The sequence below is a fragment of the Hyla sarda genome, chromosome 5, assembly GCF_029499605.1.
Source record: "Hyla sarda isolate aHylSar1 chromosome 5, aHylSar1.hap1, whole genome shotgun sequence".
Lineage (NCBI taxonomy): Eukaryota > Metazoa > Chordata > Amphibia > Anura > Hylidae > Hyla > Hyla sarda.
The window spans coordinates 287,230,364-287,257,644 of NC_079193.1; the positions used below are offsets into that span (position 1 = coordinate 287,230,364).

General features: G+C 42.4%; 1 protein-coding gene across 3 annotated transcripts in view; it reads right to left on the reverse strand.

Annotated features, from left to right (window-relative positions):
* Positions 1 to 27,281, reverse strand: part of RB1CC1 (RB1 inducible coiled-coil 1) — a 153,615-nt gene that overhangs the window by 32,884 nt on the left and 93,450 nt on the right. For all 3 annotated transcript variants that reach the window (XM_056521914.1, XM_056521912.1, XM_056521913.1), the window contains exons 13-18: positions 25,006 to 25,132; positions 22,910 to 24,816; positions 12,421 to 12,571; positions 11,259 to 11,367; positions 1,502 to 1,688; positions 69 to 117 (exon numbers count right to left, since the gene is read on the reverse strand). In XM_056521914.1, coding sequence (XP_056377889.1) covers positions 69 to 117; positions 1,502 to 1,688; positions 11,259 to 11,367; positions 12,421 to 12,571; positions 22,910 to 24,816; positions 25,006 to 25,132 — 2,530 coding nt within the window. The remainder of the gene's footprint in view (positions 1 to 68; positions 118 to 1,501; positions 1,689 to 11,258; positions 11,368 to 12,420; positions 12,572 to 22,909; positions 24,817 to 25,005; positions 25,133 to 27,281) is intronic.

Genomic DNA, 27,281 nt, shown 5'->3' on the forward strand with positions numbered 1-27,281 from the left:
TACAATAAAAAGGCTATGCTCAGTTACTGCACAAGCAATGAGACTTCAACAAGAAGACTGATACTTACTCTCTCCAGCAGCATAATCTTTTGTTTTTCCTCTGACAATGGAACATCACTAAAAAAAAAAAAGCAGACGTAAATTTAAAGCTGAAAACGACAAAAACATACATAGTAGGCAATATAGTGATGTCACAAGGATAGGTGGTGACTGCCACAGACATTTGGCGCTGTCATGGACTTTGAGTCATCACATACGACTATCAGTAATGAGCAGTGGGGGAACTAGCATTTTCATACAATCCTGTGTAATGAACATAGTCCATTACAACATTAGGTGACTGTGGCAAACGGTTTTCATGAATCCTTGTGGTATAACTATTGAGTCTTGGGAAATAAAAAAAATAGTATTTCAGACCATTATAAAGTTTATTACAAATAAGAACACTGACTATTTCTTTAATTATTGTAATGGCGGAAAGATAAATGTAATAATACCGTAATAATCTTTTGTCCTACCACATTTTGACATCCATAACTTATTACTTTCTACTGTTAACATATCTTTGTGACAATTTGTTTTGTCGCTGGACAAGTTGTATTTTTTCTAGTAGATATACAATAACATTTATGTATTATCATTTTTTCTTGGTGTGCGTGTATGTGTGGGTCCATTTCATCAATGATAAATGCCATTATGATATTATTAATAGTATGGTCTCAGAACTACAAAATTTGTATACTATAACAAGTTTTATTTTTAAAAAATCAATTTTTTTTATTTTTTTATTTTTAAAAGAAAGAAAAAAAAAATGGAATGAAAATCTTTGTGAGCAAGTGGTTTATTTCTTATGTCCCTAAAACGTCAAAGGCATAATTTTTAATAGTCTGCACTCCATATAGATCTAAAAAAAAAAAAAACACTAGACAACAGCATACATACTACAAATCACTGATATATGGACCACAAATCCAATTTAGCTCATTACTAACTCAAGACCAACCAAGAAAAAAGCTAAAATTTAAAAACTTTTATTGAATACAGTTAAAACCTATAGTTACTATAAAATGGAAACAGAGGCACGGGTCTACAATACAGGAAGACTCTAACCAGGTCTGATCCCCTATTTAACACCCTCACTAAACCCTAATGGGTTTAGTGAGGGTGTTAAATAGGGGATCGACCCTGGTTAGAGTCTTTCTGTATTGTAGACCCGTGACTCTGTATCCATTTTATAGTAACTATAGGTTTTAACTGTATTCAATAAAAGTTGTTAAATTTTAGCTTTTTTCTTGGTTGGTCTTGAACAATATACATACTACCAGCCTATTTACACAGCAGTTAGATGTGAACAGAAAGGAAATAAAAAATTTCATACAATAGTAAAAGCAAGACATCTATCTTCTTTGTAGGGCCTTCAATGTGTCGCTCTGTAGGTAACCAAAGAGCAAAAAGTTTAAACTGTTAAAACATTTTAGCCGAAAACCAAGTCTACACTTACTGAACAGCTGCCATGCTAATTTCTTCGTCTTCACAAGGAAGTTCAGGCACAATAGCTCCGATAGGCTCAGGGGCAGGAGCCGTGTGAGACGAAGACACAAAACTCCGTAACTTGCAAACTTCCTCATCAAGTCTCTTCTTCTCCACCAGTAAACGCGCACGGTCCTCAGACAGTGTTTCAATTAAATCTGCAGAAAAAAACAGTAAATATGGGTGAAAAAATTGCTTCACACACCTTTAGTATAAAAGAAAGTATCTGCCGAATGTGAGGTTTATATAATTTTCCAGCAATTCATGAAGGTCAATCAAGGATGTGGATCTCCATGGCCACGTGCCATATTATGTATCATATTATGTATTCCTTGGATTAGTATGAATGAATAGTAAGTAATGTATTGATCCAGAGGCTGTTTATTATCTACTCATTTACTGTTAACACACTAGAGGTTCTTAAGCCATATATTCTTGTTAAAGGTTAGTTCCTATTCTGCCATTAAAGGGTACCTGTTATTTAAAAAAAAAAAATAATAATAATATTCTTGACATCTCACAGAGACATGTCAAAAGTTTTGATCGACTGAGATCTTAGTGCTTAGATGTCCACTGATATGGAGAGAGAGAGGGGAGAAGCGTGCTTCACTACCCGCCTAGAAGCTATCTCTATCCAGCTTCTTTGGATTGTCCTGTTAGAAGTCTATTGGGCTGTCCAATGAAGCTGGTCGAAGATTACTGTGAGCCAGGGAGTGAAGTGCTCTTCTCTTGGCTCATTCTCCTGATCTGTGAGGAACTCATCACTGACATGTCAAAAGTTTTTTTTAAATGACAGGTACACGTTAAAAAGTTTATTTCTTTATATTAAAGGGGTACTCCGCTGCCCCAGCGTTTAGAACATTTTGAATGATTGGAGCAGGCGGCGGGTTTCGTGACATCACGGCCACACCACCTCAATACAAGTCTATGGGAGGGGGCATGACATCCGCCACGCCCCCTCTCATAGACTTGCATTGAGTGGGTATGGTGTGACATAGGTCACGACCCCAGCCACCCGCACCCAGCGATCTAAAAGAACGCTGTGTGCTGCACAGAGATCCCAGGGGTCCCAGCAGCTGGACCCCCATGATCAGATGATCAGACATCTTATCCCCTATCCTTTAGATAGGGGATAAGATGTCTAGGGGTGGAGTACCCCTTTAAGGCTATGTTTGTTTTTTGAGCTCTTGGGGAGCTCACTTGTTCAGCAATTCTACTCTACATATCGGCCATAACATAAAAACTAGGAGACAGGTGACATGAATAAAACCGATTCTCTCATAAGGTTGGAATTTGTCAAATAATGTGATCTATTACTCGGCAAGGAAACAGTTGGTTCTTGATAATGATGTGTTGGAAGCAGGAAATGGGCAAGTGTAAGGATACAACTTACAAAACTGAATATTTTTGGGGGTTCCAAAATCCAGTGTTTAGTACCTACCCAAAGTAGTCTAAGAAAGGACGGCCAGAAAGTAAGCAACAGGTTTACAGCCACCCCGGGCTCACATGCACGTGAGAAGCATAAAAATAGCACGTCTGGTCCAATCCCACAGAGCTACTGTACCACATCTGGCTGAAAATATTAATGCTGGCTATGATTGAAAGGGGCTGTTTAGTCTCATTCTGTTCAGAGGGTTTATACCAGTGTTTCCCAAACGCGGTCCTCAAGTACCCCCAACAGGTCATGTTTTCTGGATTTCCTTAGTCTTTCACAGGTGATATAACTGTGGTGATGCCTGATGCACTGACCATAATTATATAACCTGTGAAAGACTAAGAACATCCAGAAAACACGACCTGTTGATACCCCATATGTGGCCCTAACCTTTTTCCTTGAAATACGACAGGGCTCTGAAGTGAGAGCGCCATGCGCATTTGAGGACTAAATTAGGGATTGCATAGGGGTGCACATAGGGGTATTCTATGCCAGTGATTCCCAAACAGGGTGCCTCCAGCTGTTGCTAAACTCCCAGCATGCCTGGACAGTCAGAGGCTGTCCAGAAATGCTGGGAGTTGTTGTTTTGTAACAGCTGGAGGCTCCGTTTTGGAAACACTGCCATACAATACATTTTTAATTTTTATTGGGGGGGACATGTGACCCTACACCCCTCACAGAATTTAATAAGGGGTGCAGTGAGTATTTACACCCCACTGGCGTTTGACAGATCTTTGGAACAGTGGGCTGCGCAAATTAAAAATACAATTTTTCATTTTCACGGACCACTGTTCCAAAAATCTGTCAGACATCTGTGAGGCGTAAATGCTCACTGTACCCCTTATTACATTCTGTGAGGGGTGTAGTTTCCAAAATGGGGTCACATGTGGGTATTAATTTTTTTGCGTTTATGTCAGAACCGCTGTAAAATCGGCCACCCCTGTGCAAATAACCAATTTAGGCCTCAAATGTACATGGTGCGCTCTTCATCCTGAGCCTTGTTGTGCGCCCGCAGAGCATTTCACGCCCACATATGGGTATTTCCGTACTCGGGCAAAATTGCGTTACAAATTTTGGGGGTCTTTTTTTCCTTTTAACGCTTGTGAAAATAAAGTATGGGGCAACACCAGCATGTAAGTGTAAAAACTACAACTCCCAGCATGTACTGACAGACCGTGCATGCTGGGAGTTGTAGTTTTGCAACAGCTGGAGGCACACTGGTTGGAAAACCTTCAGTTAGGTTCTGTTACCTAACTCAGTATTTTCCAACCAGTGTGCCTCCAGCTGTTGCAAAACTACAACTCCCAGCATGTACTGATCACCAAAGGGCATGCTGGGAGATATAGTTATGCAACAGCTGGAGGTAGGCAACTACAACTCCTAGCATGCCGGGACAGCTGTTTGGGCATTCTGGGATTTGCAGTTTTGCAACATCTGGAGGGCTACATTTTTAGAGACCACTGCAAAGTGATATCCAAACTGTGGTCCTCCAGCTGTTGCAAAACTACAAATCCCAGTATGCCCGGACAGCAAACAGCTGTTAGGGCATGCTAGGAGTTGTAGTTTTGCAAGATCTGGAGGGCTACAGTTTAGGGACCACTATATAGTGGTCTCAAACTATAGCCCTCCAGCTGTTGCAAAACAACATATTCCAGCATGCCCAAACAGCTGTCTGGGCATGCTGGGAGTTGTAGTTTTGCAACATCTGGAGGGCTACAGTTAGAGACCATGTAGTGGTCTCAGACTGTACAGTCCAGATGTCGCTAGGCAACTCACCGGCTTCCGTAGGATCCAGCTGCATGACGTCTCCGCCCGCCGGTCTCTGTCGCCGCCCGCAGCCTCCGGATCGGTAAGTGGATCTTCGGCGCCGGTCCCTGTCGGGTTTCCCCGTCCTGCCCCGCCTATTGTGGGTGGGCAGGACGGGGAAAACGAAAGTAACCCCCCCGCCCCCGATCTGCTATTGGTGGTCTCGTCTAGACCACCAATAGCAGGGATAGGAGGGGTGGCACCCCTGCCACCTCACTCCTATCTCTTCAGGGGGGTTGTGGGTGTCATGGACACCTGCGATCCCCCTTCTATTCCGGGTCACCGGGTCACCATAGACCCGTAATGACCCGTAATCGCGCAAATCGCAAGTGTGAATTCACTTGCGATTTGCCACGATCGCCGACATGGGGCGACCCCCTTGGACCTTTGCACGGGATGCCTGCTGAATGATTTCAGCAGGCATCCCGGTCCGATCCCCGCCCGGTACGCGTACGTCATGGGTCCTTAAGTACCAGGGTGTCATGACGTACGCGTACGTCAAGGATCCTTAAGGGGTTAAGGGTGCGTTCACATGGAGTAAATCAAGAGGAATTCACGCCCAAAAATTTACGGGCGGAAAAAAGAATTTTATTTTCGCGTGAAATTTGCACGCAATTTGCACAGAATTCATGCGGAAATGGGGGAGAAAGAAGTGAAGGGGTTTTTAGCCATTTCCGCGCGAAAACAATGTCGGGTGGGATTTTTTTTTTACCATTGACTTCTATTGATTTCTGCTAGCGGATTCCACTTAAAGAATGAACATGCTCATTTTTCAAGTGGAACGGAATTCAGCATCGGAATTCCGCTAGCAGAATTTCTGCAGTGTGAACAGGACAGCGGACAAAACATTAAAGTCAATGGGCAGAGGAGATGTGAATTAATTTGGAGCGGAGAATTCAAGAGGAATTACTTGAGTAAATTCCTCTTGAATTACTCCGTGTGAACGCACCCTAAGAGTCAGAGCTGTTTTACCAGCATAAGGCCAGTTATAAATGGGTTTTCAAGACAAAAACTACTGGTGGCTTGTCCACAGAATATCAGCTGTCTTCAGCTGACTAGCAATGATGCGGTCCAGATATAAACAATATAAGGAGAGTGGAACCCTCAGCTTCAAAAATAGTTTGTAAAGGTGGAACTGGGTAGCTGCAGAGGAACTATTATTCACTTCAAAGGGAGCTGCTCTGCAGTTACCAATAACCACTCTAGGATTCCAGCTCCCATAAAGTATTTTATTTCCAGCCGTCTGACATCGGCACACCACTGATGAACTATTCATGGCCTTTACTGTGAATAGATCATCAATAGTTTTTGGACAGAAAAACCCTATCATGTTATGGCTGATCAGTGTATATGCTCCATTGCCTTGACTGTACTGTACTTTATGTTTCTTTCTTTTATAATATAAAGATGAGATGACCAAATCCATGGTGAACATTATAAAATCTCACTTGTCTGTCTCCCTTTTTTCCAGTTATCTGTACTGATATTATCTAATGACCCGCTCAAGAATGAAACATTTTTAACCTTATTCCACATGCAATGTGAATGTTTTCTGTGCAGTTACATAATCTATTTTAGAATTGTGATGCAGGTTCCAGAAAGTTTACAATTATATTCACATTATGTCACACTCCATAATACAATTATCGCTACCTTCCTAAGGTCAACCGATAACTATGTTGTACTTGCATTATTGTGGAGATTTCACAGCTGTAATATGGATAATTTAAAGCGTACCTGTCAGATCACCAAAAATAAATAAAAAAATTATATGTTGCTCAGTATCTCATCCTGATCATATACATGTAATCTTTATGTGTCTATGACCTATATTTCTCTTAGAATTCACTTTATTTACTTTTCATTTAAAGCATGGGGGCGGATCATCATTGTGAATACCACCCCCCCTTACTGCTCTGGGAGCGGTAACCCTTTCCTTTCTGGTTTTATGCTATAAACACACTGTGTGCTCACAGCTTTTGCAAAACTACAGCTCCCAGCATGCCCACACATCCTATGAGTTGTAGTTTTGCAACAGCTGGAAACATATGATTGGTAAAACTGATTTTCAGCAGTGTTGCTTCAGGCTGTGTTCCTCCATTTGTTGAAAAACCACAACTCCCAGCATGCCCACACATCATTCGGCTGTGCGGGCATGCTGGGATTTGTAGTTTTTCAACAGCTGGAAGCATGTGATTGTAGTACCCCTGTAACAAACACACACTCACTTCATATATTCACAGATATATACACATACATAGATATATACACATACACACATATATATATATATATATATATAGATGCAAATCAAAAAATGTTGCAGTATCTTGTAATACCTTTTTTTTTTTTTATTGGACTAACAGAATTTTGTAGAGACAAGCTTTCAGGATTCCTCACTTTTTCAAGTCTTTTTCAAATTGGACTTGAAAAAGGGAGGAATCCCGAAAGCTTGTCTCTACAAAATTCTGTTAGTCCAATAAAAAAGGTATTACAAGATACTGCAACATTTTTTGATTCGCATCTGCATCATTGGACTAATACGGCTACTTAAATTTACAATATATATATATATATCTATATATATATATATATATATATATATACAGGGACAGTTACTTTTTAAACAAAGAAATCCTCCATTCAGTCTTCTGTCTCCTGCTCAGTCATGGCAGCAGTGTGCTGCCCCCCCCCCCCCCCCCTTCTCTTCACACAACAGACAGTGAGGGAGCCGAGAGTAGTATGCTTCTAAGGCTAGGTTCAGACTACGGAATCTCGGGGCAGAAAATTTCTTTTACTACGGAATCTCCGGGCAGAAGATTCTGAGTTCCGCCTGCGCTGACTGAATAAGTCGGTGCTAGGACCGCACGGACACTGCAGTCTCCCATAGACTGCAATGTGTTCCGCGAAGAATTCCGCCTGAAGAAACTGCACCGCCTTTCTTCAGGCGGAAATTTCTAAGCGGATTTACTAAGCGGATTTTCCGCTTCACAAATTCCGAAGTGTGTATTTGTGAAAGGAAAACCATTCACTACACTAGACATTTTAGCAAGCGGAATTTCTGACTGAAATTTTACGACTGAATTTCTGTCGGAAATTCCGTAGTCTGAACCTAGCCTAACTCCCCACCGCACTTCTCTCCACAGGAGCACACAAACAGCAGCTTTAGATCTGCAGACCTGTCAATCATGAAGTGGGTCCATGACGTAGATGATGACAAGTGGACACAGTAGGACTAGAACGTATGCCAGGAGGCGGGTGTGGGGGGTGGGGAATCAGTTCCTTGACCGCCTTTTTCAGTAGGAAATACTGAAAATGTTTGAATGAAAGCAATTGCAAAACCTATTGGTTTTGCATGCTTTACAACATATCAAAAGTTTTTATATCTGACAGTGCCCATTTAAGAGAGAAAAAAAATCTTTTACATTTTGTGATAAAGGGAAATGGCAAAAGTCTCTCTCCTTGTAGAGGGTACTGTTGTTTTTTTCTCTCTGTCATGCATTGACACTTTGCTTACACTACTAATAGCAGTCATTTATTGACACTTTCAGAAAATGTTGAGGGAAAAACAGGTGTAACTGAAAAGATAAACAGAATAAAAAAAATATAAGGGAGAAATAACTCGAGAGCTTTAAAAGTGCACCTGTCAAGTGATTCTATTGCTCTAACTAAAAGCAGAGTATGATATAGAGAGAGAAGCTGGGTTTTGTGGTATTTTTAGATGATTTGCAGCAGGATTTCTGAGTAAAAGCAGCCTTCTCTGTACACGTTAACACTGGGAAGAACTGTCAATCATCCAGTGTGGGCGGAGTCAGCACTGGGGTCACTGGGTGTGTTCCCCAGGAGTCCTGTCAGGTTTTCTCTGCTTTTACTCAGAAATCCCATCCACATGCTACTGTCAGATAGGGTAGCATAAATCACCTGACAGGTTCACTTTAAAATATATATTTTTTTATCGAAAAGCAAATTTAAAAATAAATTCTAAACAAAATTTCCAACAACGGTTATTAAAAAATAAAACCCTGTTTGGCCATCTTTATGGAGGAGAGAGACAGCTAATTACACTAGAGATGTAGAAAGGTACAGTAACACAAGAGTTAAATGGGCACTCTCATGAAAACTAATTTTGCTATTGCACTTCTAATGGTAAATAAAAAATCTTTCTAATGTACATTGTGTAAAAAATCTATTATTCTATGTTTTATTTGTGTTTAAAAAAAAAGCTGTCACTAGGTGTCTCCTTACTTGTCCAGTGCACATTTTCCCCCATCTTTTGCAGACTTTGGACTCCAAAATCAGGAAATGCTGAGGAGGGGGGGGGGGGGGGGGGGGTGCACTCTTATCCAATCATAGCTCATCTCACACACTGAACTGCTCTGGGCTGTGTATAGCAGATTGAGGGAGGCAGTTTTCCCCTGTATGGCTTTAGATTATGTCACACCTGCTGCGGAACACCCCCTTCCCAGTCTTTGAATCTGATTGAGCAGAAAATACAGAGCAATATCAAGGTAGAAAACTAAAAAATAATAAGAATAAAGGCAGGGGTGGTTTATCATGATGGAGGCAATGAACTGGGAGGATTATAAAATTTAAAGGAGATCTGCGGTACACATTTTTTATAATCCCATGTGCCTGGGCAGCAAAAAGTAACAAAACAAACTTTAACTCACCTTCTGACATTCCCCCGTTGCGCTGTTATCGGTGTTTCGTTCCTCCGGTGATCGGCTTCTTCCTGCTTCCTGGGGATGATGACTCATAGTGTGCTCAGTGTATCGCCAGCAGCAGCGATATCCCCAGGCTCCTTACACTCATGACAGTACACTCAGCCTATCACCGGCCGAGGGGGGACATCTCTGCAGCCGGCGATATGCTGAGCGCAGTATGAGTCACCATCCCCAGGAAGCAGAAAGAAGCCGGCTGCACCAGAGGAACGAGACACAGGTAACAGCGCAACGGGGGAAAGTCGGAAGGTGAGTTAAAGTTTGTCTTGTTACTTTTTGCAGCCTGGGCACAGGGGATTATAAAAAATGTGTACTACTGATCTCCTTTAACAAGATCTCCTTTAACAAGAGGTACTTTTTAACAAGAGCTTTGTAATGGAGATTTATCCTTTTGTATGATATTCAGGGGAAAAAAAACTGGCAGTAATTGAAATGGCTGGTAAAGTGTTAATCAAAATCTTTAACGTGGTGGAAATGTGGCACGTGCCTATGCAGATAAATAGACTGGCTGTGCTGAAGATGACTGAAGAAAGGAAAATTTGCACGCATATCATAGATCATCTACAAGCTGACTGTAAATAGTGTATGAGAAATAAATAACATCAATAAGTTAACGGGTTATTGGTAATATTTTAGACAGAAATGATAGGATATACTAAAGCCAAATTGTATATATGGGAAACAATGGTTTGTATATATTGAAACCATAGTTACTCATGTGAATGCTCATGTATAATCATGACGTCTGATGTCACAGCCTTTGACTGTATCTTAGATCAGCACCTATGGCTCTCCAGAATGAACAATATAACTATAGTTAATACTACTTGAGAAAGGTAGTGTAAGGCTACTGGACCATTGTCTGCATTTTCTGCACTATGGAATAAACTACCACTTTTTTGGTTTATACATTTGGTGTGCTGCAGTTATCCTTTGGCTATAGCTAATAATGGATACAATAAAGGCCATAGTTTAAAGCGGTACTCCGCTGCTCAGCATTTAGAACAAACTGTTCTGAATGATTGAGCCAGCAGCATATGACATCATAGCCCCACCTCCACAACGTCACGCCCCGCCCCCTCATTCTAAGTCTATGGGATTGAATTGCATTGAGGGGGAGGGGTGTGACATCATGAGGGGGCAGGGCTATGACATTGCGAGCTCCCAGCGCCGGCATCAGCGTTCGGAACAGTTTGTTCCAAACGCTGAGCAGTGGAGTACCCCTTTAAGTGGTGACGTTAAAGAATGGCCTTATAAGAAACATGGTTACACAGGCCATGTCATTTCAATAGCCATCAAAAAAAGAAAATAAAGGAAAAAGTGGACAGAAGGTGGGTTACTTTCTTGTAGAAAGACAAGTTGAGTGTGCATGGGGAGAAATAGAACACTTGTAATATGTAGGATAGGAGACAGCAGGTAGGATTTTATGTTTCACCTAATCCTGCAGCAGAAATTCCAATGTTTTTAGACTAAAAGTTACAAATCCAATGAGTAGACTATGTAGACAACAGGAGTTAATAGAAAATAGCAGATTGCATTCTACCAGTAAGGTGGCCATATACTTTACTGTAGATAACTTGTGGCTTAACTCCATAAAATCTGGTTGACAGCTATTCATGACCAGTTGGCTCAGCTGGGCATGCATGTGTTTTCAATGGGGAGAAATGAACAAGACACCGGTTTTCTCAACTGTATTACATGGTTTTAGTTTATCACTACAGCTGTAGTTTAGGATGGTGTTTTTCTCCAGTAAATGAACTACTTACCTTTATCTCTTTCCTGTTGTTGTGTAACACTCTTCAGCTTCTCCTTCAGTTCATCAATTATATTTTCTTTTTTAAGCCTCTCTCTTGTTAAAACGGTGTTAAAATTTGTCTATGAGAAACAAATAGAAATACAGTTTGAAAAAAAATAAAGATTTTTTTTTATAGACTATTCCTTGCAAATACAGAACTTTTTTTGATTTCATTGTGAACACTCGCTCTATACCTGGCGGGTGTAAGCTGTAGGTTACAACTGACACCAGCCTGCAACTACCTGGATCAGACTTCAAAGGGTTGTCCAGGGAGCTGAAAAACTCTTAGGCCATGTTCACACCTCGGAATTTGTCTGAGACAGCGCATTCCCGTGCGGTCCTAGAAGTCTCCAGAACGTCCACACAAAGATTTTATGTGCAGACATTTTGAGGAGTAAACATAGCATGACCTGTTCTGGTCCCCGATGCTTACTTCTGCCCTCTGCACATTTATGAAGAGACAAGAGGGGGCGGGGGCCAAGAGCAAGATCATGAAGTTACAGTTCATCTAATGCGGGCATGATTTCTCCTGCACGCAAAGGTTAATCCCAGAAGTTTAACCCTTTACATGCCACCATCAAAAGCGATAATGGTTGTCACCTTTTGCAATCCAATAGTAGAAAATAAAAGAATTTATTAACTTTTTCAACATTTATTTGCATCTGAATTGTGTATGGTGGCTTTATTATGGACTCCTTCAAATCCAGGGACCATAATTTTTCTGTTGCAGCTGTATGAGGGTTTTTTTTTTGGAGGAAAAGTTGTACTTTCTCATATCACCATTTTGGGGAACAATTACGTAACTTCAATAAATTTTTATAGTGGGGGGATAGCAATCTGGCCACAAAAGTTGTCCATTACCAAACTGGATGTTACCTGTGGGGGGCGTCTCTACACTATATTATTCAATTTTTAGAAGAGGGGAGTTTGTCAAGGAAAAAGGCACTTTAAACCATGACGTACAGTTATGCTGTCGCTAAACATTAACTTTTGAAAGACATCCAGTAATAAAGCTAAAATAAGTATGGCAAGCACGTTATTAAAAGGAATAAAAACATCAAACATCATTAATAATGGCATATGTGTTTCCAGCCACAGTGTGTTTTATAGGAATACAACCAGTTGTTACAAACCTGTTGTTCTGCTATAAGGGAGATCCTGAGGTTCTGCATTTCTTCAGTTTTTTTCCTTTCCTGCTGGTCAAGTTGCTCGGTGATCAGCTGTTTCTCCTGCTGAAGCTTTTCTTTAAGCTCAAGAATCAGACTATGTGCAAACCCAGAAGAACTTAAAATGGAGAAAAAAAGCATTACTAACAAACACAATAAAAACTGCATTATCATTTGTCATTTTTTGAGACGTTTAATACTAACAAGAAAATTAGGGTTAGTTTACATGTTGTGGATTTGCTGAGGTAATGGTGGTGCCCATGGTTGTGTGTCCCTGGCCAGTGATAACATGTCCACTCATGTGACAACTAGAGCTTGTAATTCGTTGCAGTGGTCACATGTCATGCAGCACATCAGCGCCGAAGGCCGGGTGTACACAGACCAAAATTATGTTCTGGATCCACAAGTAAATCTGCAGCAACAATGGGTTTGATTCTGAACTTCATCTTTCCTACTCATGCAATTTTGAAAAATTCGTAACAGAGACTGACATGCTGCAGATTTAAAGGGGTGTTCTGGGACTTATTTGTTGGTGGGGGCTGCAAAATATATATCAAATACATACCCCAGTCCACTGATGCTCCTGGCCTGTCCCCTACTGCTCCCCACTTTTAGTTTCCTCTAAGACAATGCGTCAGAGCAGGACCTGTCTGCTCAGTCACTGGCAGAGAACGGACACTGCTGCAGCCAGTGATTGGCTGAACAGAAATGTCCTGCTCCGAAGCATCATCTTGGACACAGGTACAAGCAGGAAGCAATGAGGTACCAAATGTCACTAGGATAGGAAAGTGTTGTTTACTTTTAGCAGACCATCCTAGCAATTAATAAAACATTTTTAAATCCCAGGATTACCCTTCTAAAAAATCTGCACTCTGTTTAAATTTTGTACAGAAATTTTCTCAAGAATGTAGATAACATTTATTTAAATGTTCTCCATGCGTACACTTAGCCTTAACTCTTTACTCTTTTAGTCAGTTGGAAAGCAGTCACAGGTTAGAGGCAGCAGTAAATCGTAATATGGATTCTGCAGAAACACACTTTCATCACTAAAGTATAGTAGATTTGTGTTCTGATATACAGTGCATAGTGAAAGTATTCGGCCCCCTTGAACTTTTCGACCTTTTGACACATTTCAGGCTTCAAAACATAAAGATATAAAACTGTAATTTTTGGTGAAGAATCAACAACAAGTGGGACACAATCATGAAGTGGAACAAAATGTATTTCAAACTTTGTTAACAAATAAAAATCTGAAAAATTGGGCGTGCAAAATTATTCAGTCCCTTTACTTTCAGTGCAGCAAACTCTCTCCAGAAGTTCAGTGAGAATTTCTGAATGATCCAATGTTGACCTAAATGACTAATGATGATAAATAAAATCCACCTGTGTGTAGTCAAGTCTCCGTATAAATGCACCTGCACTGTGATAGTCTCAGAGGTCCGTTTAAAGCGCAGAGAGCATCATGAAGAACAAGGAACACACCAGGCAGGTCCGAGATACTGTTGTGGAGAAGTTTAAAGCCGGATTTGGATACAAAAAGATTTCCCAAGCTTTAAACATCCCAAGGAGCACTGTGCAAGCGATAATATTGAAAAGGAAGGAGTATCAGACCACTGCAAATCTACGAAGACCTGGCTGTCCCTCTAAACTTTCAGTTCATACAAGGTGAAGACTGATCAGAGATGCAGCCAAGAGGCCCATGATCACTCTGGATGAACTGCAGAGATCTACAGCTGAGGTGGGAGACTCTGTCCATGGGACAACAATCAGTCGTATACTGCACAAATCTGGCCTTTATGGAAGAGTGGCAAGAAGAAAGCCATTTCTTAAAGATATCCATAAAAAGTGTTGTTTAAAGTTTGCCACAAGCCACCTGGGAGACACACCAAACATGTGGAAGAAGGTGCTCTGGTCAGATGAAACCAAAATCGAACTTTTTGGCAACAATGCAAAACGTAATGTTTGGCGTAAAAGCAACACAGCTCATCACCCTGAACACACCATCCTCACTGTCAAACATGGTTGTGGCAGCATCATGGTTTGGGCCTGCTTTTCTTCAGCAGGGACAGGGAAGATGGTTAAAATTGATGGGAAGATGGATGGAGCCAAATACAGGACCATTCTGGAAGAAAACCTGATGGAGTCTGCAAAAGACCTGAGACTGGGACGGAGATTTGTCTTCCAACAAGAAAATGATCCAAAACATAAAGCAAAATCTACAATGGAATGGTACACAAATAAACATATCCAGATGTTAGAATGGCCAAGTCAAAGTCCAGACCTGAATCCAATCGAGAATCTGTGGAAAGAACTGAAAACTGCTGTTCACAAACGCTCTCCATCCAACCTCACTGAGCTCGAGCTGTTTTGCAAGAAGGGATGGGCAAAACTTTCAATCTCTCGATGTGCAAAACTGAGAGAGACATACCCCAAGCGACTTACAGCTGTAATCGCAGCAAAAGGTGGCGCTACAAAAGTATTAACTTAAGGGGGCTGAATAATTTTGCACACCCAATTTTTCAGTTTTTTATTTGTTAAAAACGTTTGAAATATCCAATAAATTTCGTTCCACTTTATGATGGTGTCGCCCTTGTTGTTGATTCTTCACAAAAAATTTTAGTTTTATATCTTTATGTTTGAAGCCTGAAATGTGGCAAAAGGTCGAAAAGTTCAAGGGGGCCGAATACTTTCACTATGCACTGTACATATATACTTCCAGGGTCCCTTGTGTACATCACTTTGGTCGGGTTGGTGGGATCTATCTATTGTTGCATCATCCCAGAATTCAGAATTGCTCCAGCCATGTCATATTAGCTCCGCCCTCCTTTGCTTCAGTCGTTGCTGAGTAACATACGGTATTAAGCAATGTGAGGAGAGCAGAATTGCATTATGCATGCTGTGCCTTATGTGCATAGATAGAAAAGGGCCTGGAGATCAATATCTGCCATCATGTGCTTTTAAAGGGGTACTCCGCTGCTCAGCATTTGGAACAAACTGTTCCAAATGCTGGAGCCAGCAGCTCGTGCCGTCATAGCCCCACCCCCTTCATGAAGTCACGCCCCGTCCCCCAAAATGCAAGTCTATGGGAGAGGCGTAACAGCTGTCACGCCCCCTCCCATAGACTTGCATTGAGGGAGTGGGGCGTGACATCATGAGTGGGCGGGGCTATGACATCACGAGATGCTGGCTCCAACGTTCGGAAGTTTTTTCCAAAAGCTGAGCAGCGGAGTACCCCTTTAAAGAGCTTTTACATGCACTGCACATGAATAAATCTGTTTTATGCCCATATCATGTAAAAGACTCTAAACTAATTTAATTTACCTCCCTAAATAAATGGATTTTGTTCTGGATAAGTGACCTATAGATCCCATTTACCTATGAAGCAATGTACATGTGTGCTTTAATAGGTTCCAATAATGCATGCACATTAATGTATAATGCTGGATCAATAAAATAATTCTGCTTTGTACACCTCTATAGGATTGCCACCTTTCAGCTGTTTTCATTTTTAGCAAAAATGCAGTGTAAACTGAGAAGGTAAATGATTACCTATTCTTGGTGACAATAACATCATGTGAGAAAGATTAAATAGTATTCTGGCTAGAAGTAATGATCACATACCCACTGGATAGGTAATAGCTGTTAGACGGATGGCGAAAAGACCACTGGGTTCACCACTAACCCCCCCCCCCCCCCAACATTTAAAAAAAAAAATAAAATAAATTAAATTAAATTGAAAAAAAAAAACCTGGGTAGGAGGAGTTTGAATGCAGCGTAGGTCAAGCACATACCCTGCTGCTCCACTGAAAGTCTATGCACTGTCTTTGAATGGAGTAGTTTCATCACTTTACCTCCTAGCAGTGATTGTGGACCTCAGCCAATATAGCAGTTATCAGCGTATAGGACAGTGGTCTCCAACCTGCGGACCTCCAGATGTTGCAAAACTACAACTCCCAGCATGCCCGGACTTTGGCTGTCCGGGCATGCTAAGAGTTGTAGTTTTGTAACATCTGGAGGTCCGCAGGTTGAAGACCATTGGTATAGGAGATAATTCCTTCTTACTGGAGCACCCTTCAAGTGTATCCTGCCATCTACTTATTATTTTGAGAAATGAACAGAATGGTCATAGTGGGAAGATTTCTTAGACCAGCTGTGGAACCTTTCTTTTAACCCCTTAACGACCACGGACGTAAACGTACGTCCTGGTTTGGCGGGACTTCCCGCACCAGGATGTACATTTACGTCCTGTGTATGACCGCGAGCATCGGAAAGGTGCTCGTGTCATACACGGCAGGTTCCGGCTGCTCGCAGCCGGGGACCCGCCCGTAGTGGCCAATATCCGCGGCTGCGCGGATGTCCACCATTAACCCCTCAGATGCCGTGATCAATACAGATTACGGAATCTGCAGCATTGCGGTACTTTGATTGCATGATCGGATCGCCCGCAGCGCTGCCACGGCGATCCGTTCATCCAGCATGGCGGCCGGAGGTCCCCTCACCTGGCTCCGCCCATCTCCCGGGGTCTTCTGCTCTGGTCTGCGATCGAGCAGACCAGAGCAGAAGATCACCGATAATACTGAGCAGTGCTGTGTCCTATACATAGCACTGCACAGTATTAGCAATCAAAGGATTGCTATAGATAGTCCCCTATGGGGAGATAAAAAGTGTAAAAAAAAAAGTTGAAAAATGTAAAAATAAAAAAGTAAAAAAATTTGCAAAATCCCCTCCCCCAATAAAAATGAAAATTGTCAGTTTTTCCCATTTTACCCCCAAAAAGCATAATTTGCCCTCATACCGCCCTATATACGGAAAAATGAAAAAGTTATATATAGGTGGTCAAAATAGGGCGATTTTAGATTACTGATTTTGTACAAAAAGTTTTTGATCTTTTTAAGCGGTACAAAAATAATAGTATCTAGCCATGGGTATAATTTTAATCGTATTGACCCTCAGAATAAAGACCACATGTCATTTTTACCGTAAAGTGTATTGTGTGAAAACAAAACCCTCCAAAATGTGCAAAATGTTGGTTCTCATTTAAATTTCCTCCCTAAAAATTTTTTTGGGGTAGGCGTACATTTTATGGTTAAATGAGGGGTTTCATTACAAAGTACAATTGGTCACGCAAAAAATAAGCCCTTATATGGGTCTGTAGATGGAAATATAAAAGAGTTATGGATTTTAGAAGGTTAGGAGGAAAAAACTAAAACGCAAAAATAAAATTGGCCTGGTCCTTAAGGTGAAAATGGGCTTGGTCATTAAAGGGGTTAAAGTCATCAACTAACTATTCCTAAAGGTTAAAAAGTAGACACTAAAATAAAACATACCGTATTTATCGGCGTATAACACACACTTTTTAGGCAAACATTTTTAGCCTAAAGTCTATGTGCGTGTTATACGCCGATACGCCCCCAGGAAAGGCAGGGGGAGAGAGGCCGTCGCTGCCCGCTTCTCTCCCCCTGCCTTTCCTGGGGTCTAGAGCCCTGCTGCCGGCCCTTCTCTCCCCCTGGTTATCGGCGCCGCTGCCCGTTCTGTCTAGAGGTGCACCGAAATGGAAATTTCAGAACCGAAACAAAACCGAAATAAAAAAAAAATGTCCGGCCTAAACCGATACCGAAAATGACTTCTCCCCGTCTTCTGGTAAAATGCAGCGCTCCGCTCATTAGATTCCCCCACATTAGATTGCCAGCTCTCCCACATTAGGTCGGGAGTTCCCCCACATTAATAGGCAGCTCCCCCACAATAGTAGGCAGCTCCCCCACAATAGTAGGCAGCTCCCCCACAATAGTAGGCAGCTCCCCCACAATAGTAGGCAGCTCCCCCACAATAGTAGGCAGCTCCCCCCAACAATAGTAGGCAGCTCCCCCCAACAATAGTAGGCAGTTCCCACACAATATTAGGCAGCTCCCCCCACATTAGGTCAGCAGTTCCCCCACAATAGTAGGCAGCTCCCCCACAATAGTAGGCAGGTTCCTCACATTAGGTCAGCATTTCCCACACAATATTAGGCAGCTCCCCCCAACAATATTAGGCAGCTCCCCCCACATTTGTAGGCAGCTCCCCCCCCCCCACAATATCAGGCAGCTCCCCCCCACAATATCAGGCAGCTCCCCCCAACAATATTAGGCAGCTCCCCCCAACAATATTAGGCAGCTCCCCCCACATTTGTAGGCAGCTCCCCCCCCAGAATATCAGGCAGCCCCCCCCAACAATATTAGGCAGCTCCCCCCAACAATATTAGGCAGCTCCCCCCAACAATATTAGGCAGCCCCCCCCCCAAAATATCAGGCAGCTTTCCCCCCCCCCCCCCCCCAATATCAGGCAGCTTCCCCCCCCCCCACAATATTAGGCAGCTTCCCCCCCCCACAATATCAGGTAGCTTCCCCCCCCCCCACAATATCAGGCAGCTTCCCCCCCCCACAATATCAGGCAGCTCCCCCCCCCCACAATATCAGGCAGCTCCTCCCCCCCCACAATATTAGGCAGCCCCCCACAATATTAGGCAGCTCCCCCCCCCCCACAATATTAGGCAGCTCCCCCCCCCCACACACACACATTTGTAGGCAGCTCCCCCCCCCCACATTAGGTCAGCAGTTCCTCCACCCCACAGACATACAGCTTCCAGCCATATACAGTGTATGGCTGGAGGCTGTATGTCTGTACTGCTGCCCCCACAGTGTTCCGGTCACCGCTCCTCCGGCCCGGGGTCACATCTACTGCTATGGCCTATGGACCATAGCAGTAGGTGCCGGGACCGGAGGAGCGATGACCGGAACACTGAAGAAGATGATGCGGTCACTTACCAGGCCCCGGCCGGCGTGCGTTCTCCTGCGACGATCCTGCGGTTCTCCTGCGTCTCTATGGTTGTACGCACGGGACGTCAGTGACGTCCCGTGCGTACGATCATAGAGGCGGAGAAGCAAAGGACCGAAGGAGGATCGCAGGAGGACGCCGGGGAATGGTGAGTGACCGCCGGACATCCTTATGTCCCGAAAAGATTTTTCGGGACACAGGGATGTCCGGGATAGGATTAGGAATACTTATTTTTATGTGCCCGGGCCGGCTCCCGTGTGTGGCTGCAGGCGGGGGCCGACCAGAGCATATAAAAACTAATACTGTACTGTATACTAAAAACCAGGGGGCCTCCAGCTGTTGTGAAACTACAACTCCCAGCATGCCTGGACAGCCTTTGCCGGTCCGGGCATGCTGGGAGTTGTAGTTTCACAACAGCTGGAGGCCCCGTGGTTTTTAGTATACAGTATTAGGTTTTATATGCGCTGGCCGGCCCACGCCTGCAGCCACACACTGGAGCCGGCCCGGGCACATAAAAAGAAGTATTCCTAATCCTATCCCCGAGAGCGCAACCCCCCCCCCCCCAGATGTTGCGGCCGGCCCCCCCTGCACCCCCCACGAGTGCCTCTGCCACTGGCAGTGTTTGTAACTTGTGCTGTGGGCGGGCAGGGGAGGTGGGTCATTACCGGCAGATTTTTAGTTGTTTCGGCATTTTGCCGAAATAGCTATTTTCGGCCGATATGTATCGGCCGCCGATATATCAGTGCATCCCTAGTTCTGTCCCCCTGACTATCGGTGCCGGCGCCCCATTGCCGATGTCGATAGCCAGGGGGAGAGAAGCGGCACCGACAGCCAGGGGGAGAGAAGGGGCAACGGCACCCATTGCCGGCGCCGCTGCCCCGTTGCCTACACCCATCCCCGGTGGCATAATTACCTGATGCCGGGGTCGGGTCTGCGCTGCTGCAGGCCTCCGGCGTGCGTCCCATGCGTCGTTGCTATGCGCTGCACGGCGCAGCGCATGACGTGCATAGCAACGACGAAGGGGACGCACGCCGGAGGCCTGCAGCAGCGCGGACCCGACCCAGGTAATTATGCCACCGGTGATGGGGGGAGGCAACGGGGCAGTGGCGCCGGCAATGGGTGCCGCTGCCCCTTCTCTCCCCCTGGCTGTCGGCGCCGCTTCTCTCCCCCTGGCTATCGGCGCTGGCAATGGGGCGCCGGCACCGATAGTCAGGGGGACAGAACGGGCAGCGGCGCCGATAACCAGGGGGAGAGAAGGGCCGGCAGCAGGGCTCTAGACCCCAGGAAAGGCAGGGGGAGAGAAGCGGGCAGTGACGGCCTCTCTCCCCCTGCCTTTCCTGGGGGTGTATTGGGGTATACACGCGCACACACGCACCCTCATTTTACCATGGATATTTGGGTAAAAAACTTTTTTTACTCAAATATCCTTGGTAAAATGAGGGTGCGTGTTATAGGCCGGTTCGTGGTATACCCCGATAAATACGGTATCTTGTGTTAACATACTAGGAAAGTATGCTTATATTGATATTTTGTTTAGCATTTTCTCATAATTTTTCAGATCTATGATAACTTGTCACTTAATGAAAACTTACTTTACACTTTCAGAGAAGAACCTGGTCATGTGATAATCACATATGTAAAAACTTTTATATGGATTTGTGACCATGTGGTTCCTTCACATGACCAAAACTGAAGACAATTACATTTTGTAAATTTATACACATTGTGGGGTCATCCGGTCCCCTATGGTCAAGCACTGTCCAGAGTAGGAGCAAATAACCATAGCAAACCTCTCCTGCTCTGGACAATTCCCGACATGGACAGAGGTGTCAGCAGAGAGCACTGTGGTCAGACAGAAAAGTAATTCAAAAAGAAAATAATTTTCTTTGGAGCATACAACAACTGATAAGTATTGGAAGGATTAACATTTTTACCTTTCTGGCACAGTAGATTAAAAAAAATGTTTTCCACCAGAATACCCCTTTACGGCATTTTTTGGAAAACTGATGCTGTTTTCTGAACCAAAGCCAGAAACTGACCAAGCAATAAGAAGTCCTTTTTTGTTATGTAAAAAGAAAAAAAAAAAAACATATTTATAAAAAAAAGCTGTGACACCAGCCTTAAAGGGGTACTCCACCCCTAGACTCCACCCCTGTCTGATCGTGGGGGTCCCGCCGCTGTGGACCCCCAGGATCTTGGCTGCAGAACCCCGCTGTAAGTACTGCACAGAGCAAGCCCGCTCTGTGCGTAATGACGGGCAATACAGGGGCCGGAGCATCGTGATGTCACGCTCCCTCCCATAGACTTGCATTAAGGGGGTGTGCTGTGACGTCACAAGGGGCGGGGTCGTGACGGCAGGATGCTCCGGCCCCCTGTATTGCCAGTCATTGCACACAGAGCGAGTTTGCTCTGTTCAGTAATGACAGCGGGGTGCTGCAGCCAAGATTCCGGGGGTCCCCAGTGGCGGGACCCCCGCGATCAGACAACTTATCTCCTATCTTTTGGGTAGGGGATAAGATGTCTAGGGGCGGAGTACCCCTTTAAAGGGGTTGATCACCTTTTAGCAACTTTATGGCAAACTGTACAAACGATTAAAATGAGAGGCTTACTGATATACTGAGGTGTCACTGGAGCCTTGATCTGTATACTTATGCAGCTATGTTCCCCAACCCCGATCTCCTATGCCCTGTGTCGGTAAGACAGCTCTCCCCATACATAAGATGGTTGCCTACATAGGAGAATGTGACATGAATGTCACTTGCTTCCTCCATATCAGTACACTGGCCACAAGCAAGTAGTGCAAAGTGACTATATCATCACATGCTTCTACACAGGAAGCCATCTTATGGACAGGGGCAGCTGTCCAGCTGGAATACGGCCACAGGGGATCCGGGGAGGGTGGAACGACATAATTATACATAACAGGGCCACCGTGAAACCTCAGTATATGAGTAATTCTGTAATAAAGGTGCTAAAAAAAATCCAAACCCTTTAATTTACTAGAGTAGAAGCCAACTCCCTGTGTTTTTTCCTAAGAGGTTAATGACAGTGAAATTCTCTTCTATTTCTGTAACAGAATGTTGATGATGCAATTTACTAATATTAGCTAATATGAAGTGGTGAATTATTACAGGATGCAAAGAAATGATAAAATAAAGAAATAGATTAAGCTTAAATCAGAGAGCATAAAAACAGAGGTCATAGTAGCAAAATAAAAAATAACTTAGTGGGTGGTGCACTGAATGGGTTCTTCAACATCTTTCTCCACATTTCATTTCTTTAGAACTTCAGAAAGAAATATCTGAATGCAAAAACTAGCCAAATAATGCCTGAATGGTAAAGTCTCACGTAATTTATAACATTTTGCTCTGGTGCCATCTGTAAAAAAATTTTGAGGCAGTATTCCACAGCTTTGTTCCTCAAAACAGACCATTTATCAGATATCAGGTCCAGACATATAAGCCATTTGTGGCCAAAAATAAATTAAATAAATAAATAAATAAATGTTAACCGTGCAAATCACAATTTATGGATTTAAAGAACTTGCAACTTACTGGTAAACGTTTTAGATTATCACTCAGAATATAAATACAAAATTGATGTTTTTCACAGGGTGGGAATAAAAATTAAGATCTCTTCCTACCTCTTATTTAACTCCTGCTCAAGGAGTTGAATTTTTTCTAAAAGTTCTTTTTCAACAGTATGTCTGTGTACATCTAAGTCTTTAAGAGAAAGGTGTGCACATTCCTCCTTCTCAGAAGGACCCTTTTGTGCAAGTGATTCTCTCTCTAGCTTCTGAGTGGTCAAAATTTGATCTCGCTCTTCCTCAAGTTTCCAAACAGAAGCTTCATAAATGTCCTTCTGCTCCTTTATAGACCTCTCGTGTTCTTCACTTTGCTTTTCGAGTGCTTTTAAACTACTATCCAATTGGCTACGTAGGACACTTATCTCTTCTAGAAGCTTACACTCTGTTTCTAGAGCTTTTCGATGGACAAATGTCACATGGCTAATGTCTCTTTGCAACGAACATTTTTCAGCTTCGTGCCTTTCTAAAAGCTCTGAAATACACTGATTTTTTTCAGTTGTCAATAATGTTTTAAGTTGGGCAAGTCCGAGCTCGTGTTCTTCTTTCTGCTTTTGTATTAGGCTTTTTAGGTTTTCAATCTCCTTCTTTAGGGCTTCTGTCTTTTCATCAAGTTGACATTTTAAGTCATCCTGTTGTTGCGTTTTACTTTCCTCCAAGAGTAGCTTCATTTCCTCTATTTCTCCCTCTTTAAGCGCCAATTCAACCTCCAATTTACATTGAATGTCAGAGAGTTCAGAAAGTCTACTATTTAATACCTGCAACTGGGATTCCTTCTCATGAGCAGTAGCTGTGGAAGATTCCTGCAACTGGTCAATCTTGAGCTTATTTTCATTCTTTATCTTTTCTAGACTACTCTTATGTTCTAATATTATATCTTCAAGTTCTTGTGCATGCCTGAGCTTTAAATTTTCTTCTAACTCTCTTAAATGTTTTTGCTCTAAAATTTGAAATTCCTCCTTAAGTAGCCGAAGTTTTTCTTCGTTTTCGGCATGAAGCTTCTGAATATCTTCTAGTGCTGCTTCCCGAGACTGTTTAAGCCTCTGAATTTCACACGTCTGCTCCCTCATGGCACTTTCAAGGCGGATAACTTTTTCATCCTTTTCACTCTGTAAACAAAGAAAGGTTTCATTTTCCCTTCTGATTGCAGCAAATTCATTATCTTTACTCCGCATATCATCATTTAGGCCTGTAATGTCAAGTTTTAACTTGGCAATGGTTTTCTCATTCACTTGCTCCGTTTGGTGGAGTCGTTTCTCGTAGGATTCTTCTAAAAGCTGCAATTCCTCTAAATGCTTTACTTTTAAGGCAGTTTCAAGAGAAACCTTGGTGTGTTCAATCATATTTAGAATATCAGCCGAAACTGTTTTAATAGCATTTGCAAATTCAGCCTGCTCACTTTGCACATGTTTTCTCAAATGGCAAAGCTCTTCTTTGACATGCCTCAAATTAGCTTGTGAATGCTGGGCAACCATTTTACACTTCTCGAGACAAGTTTTCAAGGAGGCATTTTCAATGCTGTCATCTTTTGCTTTTGTCTTTGTGTCCTGCATACGTCTACTGTCGATTGCATTTATAACAGAGGAATATAGAGACTCTACCATCATTTCTGGACTCTGTGTATCACTAATATTGGGAGAGACAGGATTCTCCTCTATAACAAACTCATTGACTGCAGACATAAAATCTGATTCTGGACTATCTGCTAGTGAGTCTAAATCCAAAGAACCCTGTTTAATAGCCTGTTCAATATTTGGATGCGGAATTGTTTCAAAGTCAAAGGTATGAGCATCAATGCTATCTGGAGATAGTTCTTCTAAAGGTCCTGGAATGGCAACAGAAGGACAAATGGGACCCTGAAGACTAAGCGATGAAGGAGACTTGGATGAGGTAGTAGTTGTAATTTCGGTTGCATTTTCAATCCTTGGTGTTGTTACAGATTGGGGGGAAAGCTGTCCATTAGACGCCTAAAAATGAAAAGCAGGGATTAGAGAGTAGTCAGTATCTCATTAAACTATATATATATATATATATATATATATATATATATATATATATATATAATTGCAATATAAAATTGCGATTATTCAGTCAAGTTTCACTTAGGAAAAAATGTTTCCTAATGCCAGTAAGCACAATTTCTAGAAATGCTATACCTTTTGTTCATTTAACAGATCTGTAATGGTCTGTGACATTTCATCCAAACTTTGTGCAGCTTTTACCAAGTTATGTAGAGCACGTACATGCTGGTGTAGAGGTTCAAAATCACAAAGTAAGGGGACCCTAAAAGAAAAAACACAAATGTAAAATGTTAAATACAATAGTGGTTCAAGTTTTTTTTTTTTTTTTCATTTATTTTTTAACATAATGTATAGAATAAAACACACACAGTTAGAGACAGAACAGTCTTTTTATTGCAGAACAGAAGTGAACAGAGGAAGTGTCTGGAAATATAAGAAGTTGTTCAGGTGACTTAAAAATAAAGGATACTCACCTGCCCAATCTCTCGCTGTTGCTGTTCTTAAAGTGCCTGGGTTCTTACAGTTCAACTCTAATTGGTTACTTCTTTTTGGCTCAGCAGGCATTTTCTTTATGTTAGGGCATCACAAGCAAGGGGTGAAAAGCTGAGATCTAAGCACCATTGGAGCAGCTGTGGTTATCAGGCAGGTGAGTATCCAATACAATCCTGACCAGATTGTAGACATAACATTTCTTTCCCTGGAAAAACCCTTTCACCCTTGCTGTCTGGGACTTATCGCACCAGGGCATATCTGTACACCATGGAGAGTTTAACATCTAGGAGTAGCTAGACACTCACTGCTAATGACGGGCAAAGAATATATGGCCACTGCCAGTCATAAACCCTTTAAACAACATGATTAATGGCATTCACAGCATCTAAATGAAGAAAAGACAGGTGCAGTTTTTTCTGGTGGTCATCAGAACCCCGTAGCATGATTGCAGGAGTTCAATGAGATAAAATGGCAGGTGTAGGTCATTTATCCTCCTCCTGCCACTGGATCATCACTCCTATGATACAGCAGAGCCAGGCTGTATCAGTAAAGTGGCAATCTACAGTGAATGAAATCCAGTCCCTATGGGAACTTAAAAATTGTAAAATAATAATCTTTTTTTTTTTTTTTTTATTGATTAACCCGGCAAATGAATAGAACATGTCAGTTTTATATAAAGTGCACTGCATAAAACAAAAACTCCCCAAAATATGGACAATCATAGTTTTCTTTTCAACCCCCTTTTCATTTTAATGGTAAAATTTATAAAACACAATACCAGGTACATTTGATCGTGCAAATAACACAAGCCCTCATATCAGTCTGTAGATGGGAAAAGTTAAGGGTTATACATGTTAAAAGGGCAAGAGGAAAAAAGAAAACAGAGCAAAATGGGCTTTGTCCTTAAGGGGTTAAATTAAGGCAGCTTGCCCATTATGACTTTTTCCAATAATATACAAGGGAAAAAGTATGAGTACATTTTAATTTATAAATAAATATTTGCTATAAATAAACAAGAAACTGGTGATGAGGCCAAAATATATATGTTAGGACATAAGCATCCATAATTTGTGTTAGGAACTACAGAACCGTATGTATGGTCCCAGAACTCCCATAAGGGGTTGTTTGCTCTGTGTTTCAATCTAAATTACCCTATAGTCAACTCAGCTGCACCCTTATAAGAAAAGTCACCCATTATCTTAACATTATTATAGCATCTAAAAGATGTCCTAATGTAAAAATAAGTTTGTCTCTATGACGGATCCACTTTAAATACCACCTTTCTGCTTTATAAATAACAGACAACTGCAATGACCCCCAAGGGCTCTAACTTGATGAAGCTATTAAACTTGAAATAGGGATGTACAATCACGTAAATCCTAAATCTTTAGAGTGAAATGAGATTCATCTTATTTTGCCCAATATTTCAAATATCAGGCATCATATGTGCTGCTTTTGAATGCAACCATCATTTAATAAGATTTATTTTCCTCCAGGTCACCACCTGCTTGCTCTTATGACTCACCATTGTAGCATTATGAAATGTCAAAAGGGATGAGAAGATAAAAAATGTACTACAGAGTATTTCAAAAAGCAGCATGAAGTATACATTCAAAAAGTACTTTTTTTTAAAGAAAAACTGTCACCAATTCACCCACACTAAACCCAATACACTGGGTTATAGTGTGGGTGAACAGGAGTCCACACATGGGTCACTTACTTTTTTTATGTTTTCTTGTTGCCGAGTTGTTGTCCGCTAAATTTCTGCTGTTTGCCCTTCGCTTGCGCTCTGAAGGCGGGCCCACTCCGGCAGCCTTGCTTTGGGTCCCGGAGGAAGGGGCCTTAGCTCGTCCCCCTCGTTCGCATATTCATTTTCCCCCTGAGCGTGGCGCTCTGTCTGCAGAGCGCATGCGCTGAAT